The sequence below is a fragment of the Geotrypetes seraphini genome, chromosome 2 (genome assembly GCF_902459505.1).
Source record: "Geotrypetes seraphini chromosome 2, aGeoSer1.1, whole genome shotgun sequence".
Classification (NCBI taxonomy): domain Eukaryota; kingdom Metazoa; phylum Chordata; class Amphibia; order Gymnophiona; family Dermophiidae; genus Geotrypetes; species Geotrypetes seraphini.
In genome coordinates, this window is record NC_047085.1 from 379,986,318 (window position 1) to 380,001,000 (window position 14,683).

Sequence of the window (14,683 nt, forward strand, 5' to 3'; positions counted from 1 at the left end):
TTAATTAGCTATTAATGTGCAAAAATATATTTTACATTGTTAAGTGAAAAAGTCCTTTTTTTCTTCAGATTGACAGCTAACTGCATGATCCTGTATATAGCATTAAGATAAGAAACAATATATGCAGTGTTAGATTTGTTTTATAATGGTTTTGCGGCTCCAAGTTTTTTTTTCTTTTCGAAAACGGGTCCAAGTGGCTCTTTATGTCTTAAAGGTTGCAGACCCCTGTACTAGCCTATCTACTATGCCTAAGGGCCCTTGGTATGGCCTTTGTATGGGATCCATGTACAAACTGAGTAGTGTACAACAGGTTTGTGGGGTAGCACTGACTCTATGGAATAACTTGTCTAAGGTGTTAAGATTTGCACTTTCATAAATGTCAAGAAGGTGTAGGATCTCTTAGAGCAGTGGTTCTCATCTCTGTCCTAGGGGACCCCCAGCCAGTCGGGTTTTCAATATATCCCTAATGAATATGCATTAGACATATTTGCATGCCTGTCTCCTCCATTATTGTCAGCCTAATGTTTTAATGACTAGACCATGCTCCTTCATCTATGAACTGTAATGTTATTTTTCTTATCTAGATTTGATCTTTTTTTTAGGTTAAGCACAATAAACATGATATACAAATTTTAAAAATGGCATCATTCATACACATAAACTCAGCCAAGTACCCTTCTGAAAAGGCCATATGTGAACTAAATTTCTAAGCCTTTTCTCCCTTACCAATATTCATTCTGGGTCAGGTTAATACTCTTAAGGCACAGACTTGCACATGAAAAGCACAAAAACCTGAACAGCTTGATGGGTAAAGCAATGCCAGCACAGTGTGAAGGGTGCAGCTCTGGCTGCCTCATTGGGCAGACTGGATGGACCACAGAGATGTTTATCTGCCATCATTTACTCTTGTGTGTTACAAGTTGGCCCTAAATAAACTTTACTTCAATTTATACTTACATTTTGTCTATCACCAGTTAGATGAGCAAATTCCACCATTTCGTTTCCAAATTGACTGAATATTTGCACAAACTCCTGGAAACTGCCAACCTTCTCCAGCTGCTCCATGGTTGCAAGGACCTACAAAAATCAATGAATTAGTTTGCTACACAGCTGTATTTTTTATTTATTTAAAGAAATGCAACCACATATTGGGTAACCTTTTGTTTTAAGACACCACATACTAAAGCTGAGAAAGGAAGACATGGAATTAATCATTTCAAATCAGAGCACAATTCAGTATAATGTAACACGTGGCAAGAAATCTTCCATTCTTCTTGGTTTTGAATGATAGGTAGTCTTGTTTAAATTATTTACTGAATTTTAAATAATGGCAGTGCATTACAGAAATTATAACATGAAAAGCTTGAATAAAATGCACCTTAATACACAAAATATAATGAAACAACCATTATCTCCCCTATCATTCAACTATTAATACATTAAATCCTATTTTTATTACAAAAAATATACTTATCTATTTAAACCTTCAAAATATCCCTCCCTCCCTCCTCCCCCACCCTGGATGGGCATGTACAGGGGCGGAGTTTGAGCACAACAGGAATGTGCATACATAAAATACGCTAATCAATGCATATACTTAACAATGATATGCACTGATACAGTATCTATACCTATTCCACAGCATGTGTACACACCCATCCGTGCCTATAATCTACACATATCTTCCACTACTGCTAGCATTTTAAAAAGACAATAAAACTGATCTAAAATTGGTGCCTGAAAAAGCATTTACAGAAGACTCACCTTCCTTATAAAACATCCATCCACAGGCTGGAGTTACTAATCTGTGCTACTGTATTAGTGCATGTTGATGTCATTAACATATACATGGTCGACATATACATTATTATGACCACCTGCTACTATCCAGAATAACAGCTTCTGGCAGCATGAACAGCAGCCAGACACCGTGGGAGTAACTCAATAAGATGCTGGATGGTTACTGGTATCTGGAGCTATGCATACTGTAAAAACAAATCAGGGAAAGATAAGGACAGATTCTTTTGGCGACTAAAAGTTAAAGAGTATAAAAGAATGATTAAAGAAAAGCGTTGTAAACATTATTCCCAAACAATTAATTCCCCTAAGCTGAATAGCAAAGAACTTTTCAGAATAGTCAATTCTCTGTTTGATATTGATCTACATAAACGTTCTAACACAAATCTCCCACCCTTTGCTGCAAACCTAGCCGACTTCTTCACCATAAAAATTCATAATTTGAAATCGTCTCTTGTAGCTACAAGCATAGACCTATCAATTAATCAATCTACTCTAGAAAATGAAGGTTCAATGCTGATATGATCTGGAATCATTTCGAAAATCCAGATTGGAACCAATTTCTCAAACTTTACTCTAAATATGCAAAATCCCATTGCCTATTAGACAATTGTCCACGGACTATCATGAAATCAGCTCCCTTCCCCTTCAAAACTGATCTTTTCAACTGGGTTTCTCTATGTTTGTCTACTGGCTACTTTCTGGTGGAACTCGGCCATATCCTTGTGACTCCTATTATTAAAAACTCCAAGGAGTCAGTCTCTTCGGCTGCCAACTACAGACCCATTGCCAACATACCACTTTTCCTTAAACTAAGGATTAGTTAACACTGATCTCGTGAAATATTTTGAGAAGTTCGACATTCTATATGACTCTCAGTCTGGTTTTCGCACAAATTACAGTACGGAAACAGTCTTAGCTTTGCTGACTGATTACCTCTTCGATCTATTTTCCCTGGGAAAAAGCGCACTGGTACTTCTGTATGACTTGAGCAGTGCCTTTGACCTTGTTGACCATGACATTCTGCTTAGATGCCTCAATTCTATTGGCATTTCTGGACAGGTACTAAAGTGGTTTACAGGCTTCTTAAAAAACCGCACTTACCAGGTTCACAGTGACGGAACCTTTTCCCAAACTTGGTGTAATCCCTGCGGAGTTACACAGGGCTCCCCTCTCTCCCCTTCTCTATTCAACGTCTACATGGCATCATTGGGACATATGTTATCTGACTTAAAATTGAAATCGTATATATACGTAGATGACATTACAATTATCATTCCCATAACCTCACTGACACAAGAGACAGAACAACTCACCTCATCTGTTCTCACTAAGGTAAAACAATGGACTACGCAATTTAAATTAAAACTGAACCCAGAAAAAACCAAGATTTTCTTGGCAAGTCCTAACTACAATACCTCTTTGAAATTAAACGGGTTAGATTACCCAATTAATTCTACTATCAAAATCCTTGGAGTCATCCTGGACCGATGCCTGACTTTTGAAGATCATACTAATGCTCAGGTTAAAAAATGCTTTTGCACCTATGGAAACTTCGTACCATCAAACACTACTTTGACTTCTGGTTCAATCCCTAATCTTAAGCATCTTAGATTACTGCAACATTATATACTTGGGATCCTTTAAGAAAACCATCAAACGATTAAGAGTCATTCAGAATGCTGCTGTCCGTCTTGTTTATGGTCTCAAAAAGTCAGATCATATAAGCCCATATTACAAAAAACTACATTGGCTGCCGATGGAGGCAAGGGTCATCTTCAAGTTTGCCTGCCTTTGCTCCAAAACCATAACAGGTTCATCCCCAATATACCTGTCACACCATTTGGAATTTCCAGGCACCACTTGCACACGTAGTGCCTATCATTTCTGTTTGCCTTCCCATCCTTGAAGGGCTGTATCTACAAGAGATTCCTTGATAGATCACTATCATTCCAAGCAGGCAAATGGAATAAATGTCTAACCACCTTCATTTCAAATGCACCCTCCTACCAAACCTCAGGAAATCAATTAAAACCTATCTCTTTGATAAATTTCTCTGACTCCTTTCCTGCCTTGTTGTATCTCTGAAATGCTTCCGGATCAATCTTGACTAATCTTGGCTTGCTAATATAATGTGAAAGTCTTTTTCTGTAACATCGCTGTCTGTATACAGTCTCTTCCTCTGTAAACTGCTCTGAACTGCTTGTGGTATTGCAGTATACAAAAAATAAAATTATTATTATAAGGACATAAGAATTGCCGCTGCTGGGTCAGACCAGTAGTCCATCATGCCCAGCAGTCTGCTCCCACGGCAGCCCTTAGGTCAAAGACCAGCACCCTAACTGAAACTAGCTCTACCTGCGTACGTTCTGGTTCAGCAAGAACTTGTCTAACTTTGTCTTGAATCCCTGGAGGGTGTTTTCCCTTATGACAGACTCCAGAAGAGCATTCCAGTTTTCTACCACTCTCTGGGTGAAGAAGAACTTCCTTACGTTCGTACAGAATCTATTCCCTTTCAATTTTATAGAGTGCCCTCTCGTTCTCCCTACCTTGGAGAGGGTGGACAACCTGTCCTTATCTACTAAGTCTATTCCCTTTAGTACCTTGATTGTTTCGATCATGCCCCCTCAATCTCCTCTGTTTCTCTAATCTTTTGCTGTACGGCAACTCCTCCAGCTCCTTAACCATTTTAGTCACTCTTCTCTGGACCCTTTCGAGTAGTACCGTGTCCTTCTTCATGTACGGCGACCAGTGCTAGACGCAGTATTCCAGGTGGGGGCGTACCATGGGCCAGTACAGTGGCTTGATAACCTTCTCCAATCTGTTCGTGATCCCCTTCGTAATCATTTCTAGCATTCTGTTTGCCCTTTTCACAACCATTGCACATTGCGCGGACGGCTTCATTGACTTGTCGACCAGTACTCCTAAGTCTCTTTCCTGGGGGGTCTCTCCGAATACATCCTGTATTCGTGTATAAGATTTTTGTTACCAACATGCATCACCTTACACTTATCCACGTTAAACCTCATTTGCCATGTCGCAGCCCATTTCTTGAGCGTGTTTATGTGGTTATGTCATGTTTTCACAATCCTTATGTGTCCTCACTACTCTGAATAACTTTGTATCATCCGCAAATTTAATCACCTCACTCGTCATACCAATTTCCAGGTCATTTACAAATATGTTGAAGAGCACAGGTCCAAGCACCGAACCCTGCGGCACTTCACTTGTAATGCTTTTCCAGTCCGAGTATTGTCCATTTACCCCCACTCCGTTTCCTATCCACCAACCAGTTTTTAATCCACATGAGTATTTCACCCTCGATACCATGGCTTGCAAATTTTTGAAGTAGTCGTTCATGCGGGACCTTGTCGAACGCCTTCTGAAAATCCAGATATACAATGTCGACCAGCTCGCCCTTGTCTATCTGCCTGTTTACTCCCTCAATGAAGTGCAGCAACTTCATCAAGCAAGATCTTCCCTTGCTGAAGCCGTGCTGGCTGGTCCTCATCAGATTGTGTCCATCAAGGTGATCAATGATGCGGTCCTTTATCAGTGCCTTGACCATCTTTCCCGGTACCGAGGTCAGACTCACCAGTCTGTAGTTTCCCGGATCTCTGATGAGTGCATGGTGATGGATCCAGTTGTTTAACATGTCGATCAACATGGTCCCAAATGTACTCGATTGGGTTAAGGTCTGGGAAATTCAGAGGCCAGGGAAGTAGCTGTAAGTACTGATCATACTCTACGAACCACTCACAAACAATTCTGGCAGTATGACATGTCACATTATCCTGTTGAAAGATCCCATCAGCCATAAGGAAGACTGCCAACATGTACGCGTGTACTTGATCAGCAAGGATGGAGAGATACCCATATCGGCTGAGTGTGCCTTCCAGAGGTATCAAGGGACCCAGACCCTACCAAAAAAACATTTTCATGCCATAATGCTGTTGCCACCAGCTTGTATACATCTAACAATGGTTGCTGGGTGTTTGCTCTTGGCGATTTCACAGCTGAAACACCAATGTCCATTCATTCGATGGAACTCAAAACATGACTCATCAGAGAAGGCAACCCTCTGCCAGTCAGTGCAAGTCCAATGTTTTTACTCCTGTGCAAATTTCAGCCATTTTTTATGATAAACCCTCATGAGTATAGGTGCAGTCACCAGCTGTCTGCTCCAGAGCCCCATTCGCAACAGGGTTTGCTGCACAGTCATTTTGGGCACCCATCTGGAAGCCCCCTGGTTCATTTGGATGTGATTTGCTCCATGCCGCTCCGTGCCGCTTGGCCCACATCAACCTGTGCAACAGACGTTCATCTCTCGCTTCGATGGCTCATGCTGCTCCACAGATACCATGTCGGGTCATTGAAAAGATTTCATTTGCCCATTCACGGTACACTTTAACCACAGTAGCCTGTGAACAGTTCACAAACTCTGCCATTTCCAAAATGCTGCCATCCTTAGTATGGTAGCTGATCATGCCTTTTTCAATGTCTGATAAATCACATTTTTTCCCCATGACAGCCACAGTTGCTATATTGGCAACTTCCTTACATCCCACCTTATATACCCATGAAGTCTGCATTCATTGGATGTGCCTCCCTGACGCCAGAGGTCATAATAATGTGACTCGACCATGTATTAGTTTACTTCAGGTGCCATTTAATGCAATGGGACCTAGTTACTAATAGTGCCTGTTGACAGTGTTCATGTGCAAGATTTATTTACTTAAACTTGATATACTGTCTTAGCTAACTGACAGAACAAAGCAGTTTACATATTAGAAATAATATCACAGAAAAAGGAAAGGAACCACATTTATTGGACAGGAATGGAACATTCACTCAAGACTGAATTATATAGGAGACTCTGGGAAGGTAACCTTGGATAAAGGGGTAAAGGAGGTCCAGAAGACCCCAGGAGAATATAACATTGGGAATGGAGAGGAGAAGAGAGACTGAGACAGGCTATAGATCTTGGCTGTGACCGACTTAGCTTATTTGGAAGGTTTGCTTGAAAAGCCATGTTTTTAGACTGGATTTAAATTGTTTAAACATGTGTTCTTTTCTTATGGCTGTAGGTCTTTGGTCTCAAACCCGGGGAACACATGTGGCCCGCCAGGTACTATTTTGAGGCCCTCAGTATGTTTATCATAATCACAAAAGTAAAATAAACAGTTTGTTGATCATATCTCTTTAGATATAAATTACAATATTATTATTAAGACTTAGCCAAAAGGAAACTATAAATAGTTTTACCTCATGCAAAATTGTCATTTCTTTAATACGACATAAATTTTTTTTTCTGAGGCCCTCCAAGTACCTACAAATCCAAAATGTGGTCCTGCAAAGGGTTTGAGTTTGAGACCACTGCTGTAGGTAATGTGTTCCAGAGTTCCTGAACTGATCTTATGAAATCAATTTTATTCAGATGCTCTTTATCAAGAGTGTAGGTTCATGATTGATCTAATGGTAAGGGTGATATTTTTGTCATACAAGTTGAACTCAGGCTGGTGAAGGTACAAGGACAGTTCTTGAAAAACCTCCTGCAAAGGGTTTGAGTTTGAGACCACTGCTGTAGGTAACATGTTCCAGAGTTCCTGAACTGATCTTATGAAATCAATTTTATTCAGACACTCTTCATTAAGAGTGTAGGTTCACAGTTGATCTAATGGTAAGGGTGATATTTTCCTCATATAAGTTGAACTCAGGCTGGTGAAGGTACAAGGATAGTTCTTGAAAAACCTCCAGCACTGTTTCCAGTGATTCCTATATCTAATGCAGCTTTGGCAGCACAAAGACCAATGTCCTAAATCCCCCTGAGAAGGCCTTAGGAGAGCAGTCATCTTCTCTCCTAACAAGTACATTTAAGTTCAGGGCTGGTTCAGTCTTTTATGTGAAGAGTTGTGTATATTTGCTTCTTCATTGAGTTCTTTAGAGTGAATGAGAGTTTATGGTCAACACCCTTTTGCACTGAACTGAATTTAAACTCTATGTACAGTTGTTGCATCAAGTCCTTCCATCAAGTTACTGTAATGAATCAAAGTTGTTCACTGTGCCAACTTCTATGGGCAGCTGAGCTTTCTTCACCAGCAGCTTTTGCTGACTAACCAGTTGCCTTCTACAGCACTGATCCCTATGCCTAGATCTGAGATATTTTATGATCTAGCCTCCTCTTTTTTGGCAGTGTGCTTATCCTATGGAAAGGCTCCTTTCTGGTGTCTCTTGAGGAACCATTATCTGGGATCATGTAGTGCTGAATTTCCTCTGAAGTCTCTTTTCATATCTTTATAAGCAAATTACATGGTGTTGGAGAACCCAAAGACAGCCATTAAGGCCCATATTCTATAAATGGTGCCCAACTTAATTGATAAAAGCCATTTAAAAATGATTTAAAAATTGTTTAAAAAAAATATAGGAGCCTACTGGTGTCTGGAAAAAACAATGCCTTCATTGCATCTATGGTGGCACCTTAAAATGCCTATGGTCGAAGCAGGTATGGTTAACGCCAGAAACAACTGCAGGAATTCTCATCACAGTAGGCACCAGAAATGTAGTCCTTTAAAACCCTGGCCTACATTTCCGGTGCCTTCCTTTGATGAAAGCCGCGATTCTGTAAACGACATCATTTCGTGATTGACATGTGATCGGCGGCGGTTTTTTAGGTGGCCAGCAAATAACAGCGCCAGTTACAGAATCCGGCCCAAAATGTAGAAGTCCTTTAGAATAGCACTCCATTGATTTTTAGTGGGAAATGAGAATGGGAACTTGGGAAGAAACAAGGAAGCTGGACCACGGAGAAAAATATCTTGGAGAAAAAAAGGCACAAAAACCACATCCAGATGACAGTTTGGACAAAGAGACCAAAGGAACTCATGAAGTAGAGGCTGCATAAGAAGGCCCATACACACTCAGAAAAATCTGGGGGAGGTTTCTGAACTCAATAGCTATCAGTGTTAGCACCATTAGGTATCACTGCCCATATGTGATCCTTGTCAATAGAGAACAACAGTAATTATCCTCCAGAAGAAGCTAACATGAATTCTGGCTAAGCTGCATTAAAGCACAATAAAAAGCTATATAGAAAAAAAAAAAAAAAAGAAATTGCTGCTCTTTTAACCTAATGGGAAAACAAAATCCTCTGCCAGGTTAAAATGGAAAAACAAAATTGGCTAGTGGGGGGAGGATGGAGGACAAGAGGCTGTAGGCACACAAACTTTACCCTGGGTTCCACCAGACCATGTACAAGTCTCAAAAGGGGATGTAACAGTTCACAAAAGCAGTTATAACATTTGCATTACAAGACCGCAAATAGCAGCATTTACCTTTAGTAAATCACAGGGGGGAGAAACGAAAGCTTCACAAAGAAGAAATTGCTGCATTTTCATTCTCGCCACGTGCTTGTTTACAAGACCCCTCACACAGAAAGAGGAGGGTCATACACGTGCCAATATAAAGGCTCCGATTGTGAGAGGCTTTCAACTGTGCTAAATATCAAAAAAGTTATTCCTGAACCTAAACTTTAACTATTTCTCAGAAAGGTCTACCCCTCAAATTGAGGCCACTGAGGGCTGTGGCGATGAATAAAGCCCTTGTTCTCTAGGGCCAGATGTGTGATATAATGCAGCACAAGATTTATAGTCCACCTTCTAAGGAAAATTATCTGCATATGGCAAAGTACTATAAATTCAACAGACATCCCTACCTAAATATAAATATTTATGTAGAACTTGCATTCTTGAAGAAAAGTATGTTTCCTATTTCTTTTCTATCTGAAATATCAGAAGGGGTACAGAGGAGAATGCAGAGAGAATACAAAAAACCAAGTACAAATATGATCACAGCTTTTCTATTTAGTTTGCTGGATGCAGTAATGAATCAGTTTTGTCACATCTGTGCTGTAAATATAGGGACGGAATGGACAACGTGCCCTCATTGCTCACATTCAGCTGCCTAAAAAAATAATTCAATTCAAAGTGCACTGTAGCTAGTGGTTGCTCTTTGGAGGGATCTAGTTTCCTGAAATCCTTTAGGAAGAACCTACCTGGCAGGGACAAATAGCACCGCTCTGCTCTGTGCATTCTTATACATATATTACTCCACACTAGAGAATAATTATTTGATGCCTCCCAGACAAATGGTGTTCCCCTTCCTTTGATTTAGCAGGTGAAAGACATTTTGACCAAAGCCTTTCAGTGATCTGCTTACACCCTGGGACTCAGCCTCCCATCGTAATGGCAGCAGTCACCTTCATTTGCACTGGGGAATGTTTTCAGGAATACAAAGAGCCATAACTCTTTTTCTAGACATAAGTTAATGGAGGAATCCAGTGACATCCAAGAATAACCAAGAAATTACTCTGGAGTTTGACTGTTTCCAAATCAAGTGTCACTGAACTCTCAAAAGCTAAGGACACTAGAGAGAAGCAATGGAGTCTCTGAGACGACAGTTGGAAAGTATATCTCTTCTTTCGATCTTTGACGACTTCAAACATTGCAAAATAATACAATTAAGTTGTTAGGACATAAAAGTAAATTTGATCATATGACACCACTCTTTTTGCAATATCACTGGTTACTGATTTCATATCGTATTTGATTCAAAATTTTAATGTTAACACATAAAGTCTTTCATACGCTTGAACCCAGTTGTCTAAACTCTTTAACTATTCCATATGTTCCATCATGAGTGCTTAGGTCCTTACAAGACAATAGATTCGTTCTGCCATCACCTAAAAGAACAAATTGGGAATGTACCAGACGTAAAGCTTTTTTTAAAATCTGGTACCGAGTTTTTGGAACAAACTTCCTAATAATATTTGTCTTGAACTGAACTTCAAAGATTTCAAGACACTATTAAAGACTTACTTTATTCAATCTGTCTTTTGGGCTGACATTCCTCAAAAAGAGCATATTTATTAGGAAGACATTAATGTATTTCTTATGGAGTGCTGTGTGTTTTTTTTTTCTTTCTTGTATGATTGCATAGGTCTTTCCTATATGTCATGGAGTTCCATTCTTACCTCTTTTGAACATATGTTTTAATTGTTAGCTGCAGAGAAATGTTCTAAGCTTCTGTGGGATATCAAATTTTAATAAATAAACATATATATCTTCCAAATATAGCCTAAGTGGAAAAACAGGCATTGGAGTGGGAATATGGAGGTACAAACACAGTGCCTTGCAGAAATTGAACCTTGCTGTTTAAAGAATAGATTTCAAACTGCATTATGGTATGTGTTTGTTTCACACTGATCCACATAACATACTCTATAATTTAAACACGAGGACAATTGCTCCTTGGAATACTATTACGATTTATTACTACTACTATTTACAGTATATTGCTGAAAGGTGTTCGCACTGCTGTACATTTTGATATTTAATAGATGGTCCTTTCTCAGAAGAGCTTACAATCTAACTTGGATAGACAGACATGACATATAGAGTTAAGGATGCAGAACCCAAGGTGAGAGGAGTTAGGAATTGAAAGCAGTCACAAAGAAGTGGGCTTTTAACTGGACCTTGAACACTGCCAGAGACAATGCCCAAGCATATGGTGTAGCAAGGTAGAAGGGGTAGAGTCTGGAGTTGTTCAATCGCAAGAGGATTGTGAAAAATTGTAAGAGAACCTTGTGAGACTGGCAGACTGGGCGTCAAAATGGCAAATGATGTTTAATGTGATCGAGTGCAAAGTGATGCATGTGGAAAAGAGGAACCCGAAGTATAGCTATGTGATGCTGGGTTCTGTGTTAGAAGTTACTGCCCAGGAAAAGGATCTAGGTGTCATTGTTGAAGATACGTTGAAATCCTCAGCTCAATGTGCAGCGGTTGCTAAGAAAGCAAATAGAATGATAGGAATCATCAGGAAAGGAATGGAAAACAAAGATGAAAATGTTATAATGCCCTTGTATCTTTTTATGGTACTGCCGTACCTCAAATACTGTGTGCAGTTCTGGTCACCATATCTCCAAAAAGATATATCAGAATTAGAAAAGGTACAGAGAAGGGTGACAAAAATGACAAAAGGGATGGGACAACTTCCCTATGAGGAAAGGCTAAAGCAGCTAGGGCTCTTCAGCTTGGAGAAGTGATGGCTGAGGGGTGATATATAGTGGAAAATGTAAATGTGAATCACTTGTTCACTCTTTCCCAAAATACTAGGACTAGGGGGCATGCGATGAAGCTACTAAGTAGTAGATTTAAAACAAACCAGAGAAAATATTGCTTCACACAACGTGCAATTAAACTCTGGAATTATTTGCTAGACAATGTGGTGAAATCAGTCAGCTTAGCAGAGTTTAAAAAAGGTTTGGATAATTTCCTAAAAGAGAAGTTCATGGGCCGTTATTGAGATAGCTTGGGGAAATCTACTTATTCCTAGGATAAGCAGTATAAAATCTGTTTTACTACTTAAGATCTAGCTAGGTACTTAGGACCTGGATTGACCACTGTTCGAAACAGGATACTGGGCTTGATGGGCCTTCATTCTGTCTCAGTATGGTAATTTTTATGTTCTTATTTTATCCATTTCGGAATCATATAGCAGCTTAATTTATGGCAGCATTGATGGCTTATAAGGGTTGTTATAAGAGCTTCTCCACATATATTATTCTTTTTAATAATATAATTTTGCTGGGTGGACATTTGCACATTCCAGGATTGTTTGCTGTTGAGCCAAAAAATAAATGGAGACAAATGAGGAACCAAGTAATTTGGGGGTAATGTAGTCTCTGGTTCATTTAAAAGTACATGAACCAAAAATGACAACATTCATTGCCTTTTACCTTTGGTTTTAGGATGAATGCACATCTCTACTAATACCTCTTCCTCCAAATGGTTTGTCAGAGGACATCATTTCATAAAACACCACAGCGCTGCCTTAGCCACTTACAGGCCCTTTTATCAAGCTGCACTACAGGTTTTTAGCTCAGGAAGATGCGGTAAATGCTCCAATCTCACAGAATTTCTATGAGCGTCAGAGCACTTATCTCGCCGGCCCGTTCTAAAAATCTCTGGAGGGGGTTAATTTCTTTAACTGGAGAGAAACACAGCATGCAAGAAAGGTACATTTTTAAAAACCTAATTTTCTAGGTATGTGGAAGATACATTTAAAGAAGTCTTATCTAACAATGAGAAAATACAGGCACAAAAGCCAAGGCAAAGAAAGCTATTTTCATAAAGAGTTTTCATCATTAATTGAAATGCACAGAAGATAGCCACGTTATCTCATGTTTCAGAGCATGAATTACAATTTCAGTAGTAACTACAAAATTGAATACCTTGTTTCTGGAAGATATAATTTGCTTAATGACTATTCTGTCTGCCAGTACAAGGACCTTTGTCACTGAAGAAAGCAGCAGTCTTGCAGCCTTCACTACTCCTGTTTTATCTGTGAATATTGTTACCCTTCCATCAGATTCTGGCTGGTCCAAATTCCCCACATCTGTTAGCTGTGCAATTGTTTCTCCTGTTGAAAAAAAAAAAATTAAGAACAAAGAAATTAAGAACATGGAGGAAGAAAAGGCTACTTCAGTCTTAAAGGAGAAATTGTAAAAAGGTTTTAAAAGTGTTAAAAATATACAGGTCAATATTGTACAAGCAACAGTTAGTGTTTTATAAATGCTGATTTCCACTGGCTAGTTTAGATCCAGAGATTCAGGACCAACCTATATACAGACACTGGCACTGAGCATCCAGTTTAGAAACTATACCCAGAAGTTATATGAATACAGCCAATATTCAATACTATACCCACACAGCCAACCAGGCAAAGACAGGACTACTATTTATTTGATCCTATTGGCCCGGATAGCTATGAAGACACCAGCACTAAATATCAGTCAACCCTGGATTAACCATTAAGCAAAACAGGCACATGTTTAGGACATCAAGGGAAGGGTCTAAGACGATTCATCATGACCATTTTGTCGCTAAATTGGCAATGATGAATTGTCATGATCTCTTGGGGGGGCTATGCCCCTCATACACCCCCAGAGTAGGAGCACACCCACCCACACACACACACCTGGCATGTTGTGAGCGGGGTTGTTCCAACCACCAAGGTAGGAGCACCCACCCCCCCAGCCTGCATAACTCTTGGAAGGTTTGCTGGTGTAAGTAGCATCTTCAACCCCCTGCTCATGCTGGCCTAATTTCCACTCTGACATTATGTCCTGGTCTCGCAACTAGGAAGTGACATCAGAAGGGAGCCAAGGCCGGCCAAGCAGGGGGTGGAAGATGTGGCTGTGAACTTTTGGGGGGTATGCTGGGGGAATGGAGGGGAGGGGGGCAGCAGGGGGAGGAGGGAAGGCACTGACAGGGGGGGGGGTCAGAGGGGAGGAGAGACACCAAGATGCATTGGGACACGATTCATCACAGAGAGGAAGTTTCATCGAGGCCATACAGCATGGTTGATAGAACATCGCATTTGGTTGCAGCAACAAGATTGTTATCACATTCTGTGGCACCTACACAGTTTTGAAGATCTATGTTTCTGTATCTTGGAAGTTTTTATCCCTTCCCAACTGGGGAGAGGTGACATTTTTTCTGTTTTTTATGTAAAGAGAACATTGGTTCTATAAATTAGACTGTATTGAGCCTAAAGGCTTGAATAGGGAATTGCAACGGTAGAATTCACATAGACTTTGTGTTCTGAAGGTTGGACTTCATAAGTGCACATAATTTCTCAACATGTATGACATCATCATATTGGAGCATGTTGCAGTCTTGATATCTTCAAATGCTCAGCGTTATTGCTTTCAACACATGCCAGGAGTTTTTCCTGTGACAAAGGGGTAGGCATTTGTAGCTGCATTAAAATATGTAAGTTATTTTGTGATTGTGATAACTTTCGACAGTGGATTTTGTGTGCTCATGTA

General features: G+C 39.9%; 1 protein-coding gene across 2 annotated transcripts in view; it reads right to left on the reverse strand.

The window, feature by feature from the left end:
- The window catches only part of CTNNAL1 (catenin alpha like 1), a 520,895-nt gene that overhangs the window by 191,466 nt on the left and 314,746 nt on the right, over window positions 1-14,683 (reverse strand). For both annotated transcript variants that reach the window (XM_033930656.1, XM_033930655.1), the window contains exons 3-4: window positions 13,085-13,272; window positions 958-1,077 (exon numbers count right to left, since the gene is read on the reverse strand). In XM_033930656.1, the coding sequence (XP_033786547.1) occupies window positions 958-1,077; window positions 13,085-13,272 (308 nt within the window). The remainder of the gene's footprint in view (window positions 1-957; window positions 1,078-13,084; window positions 13,273-14,683) is intronic.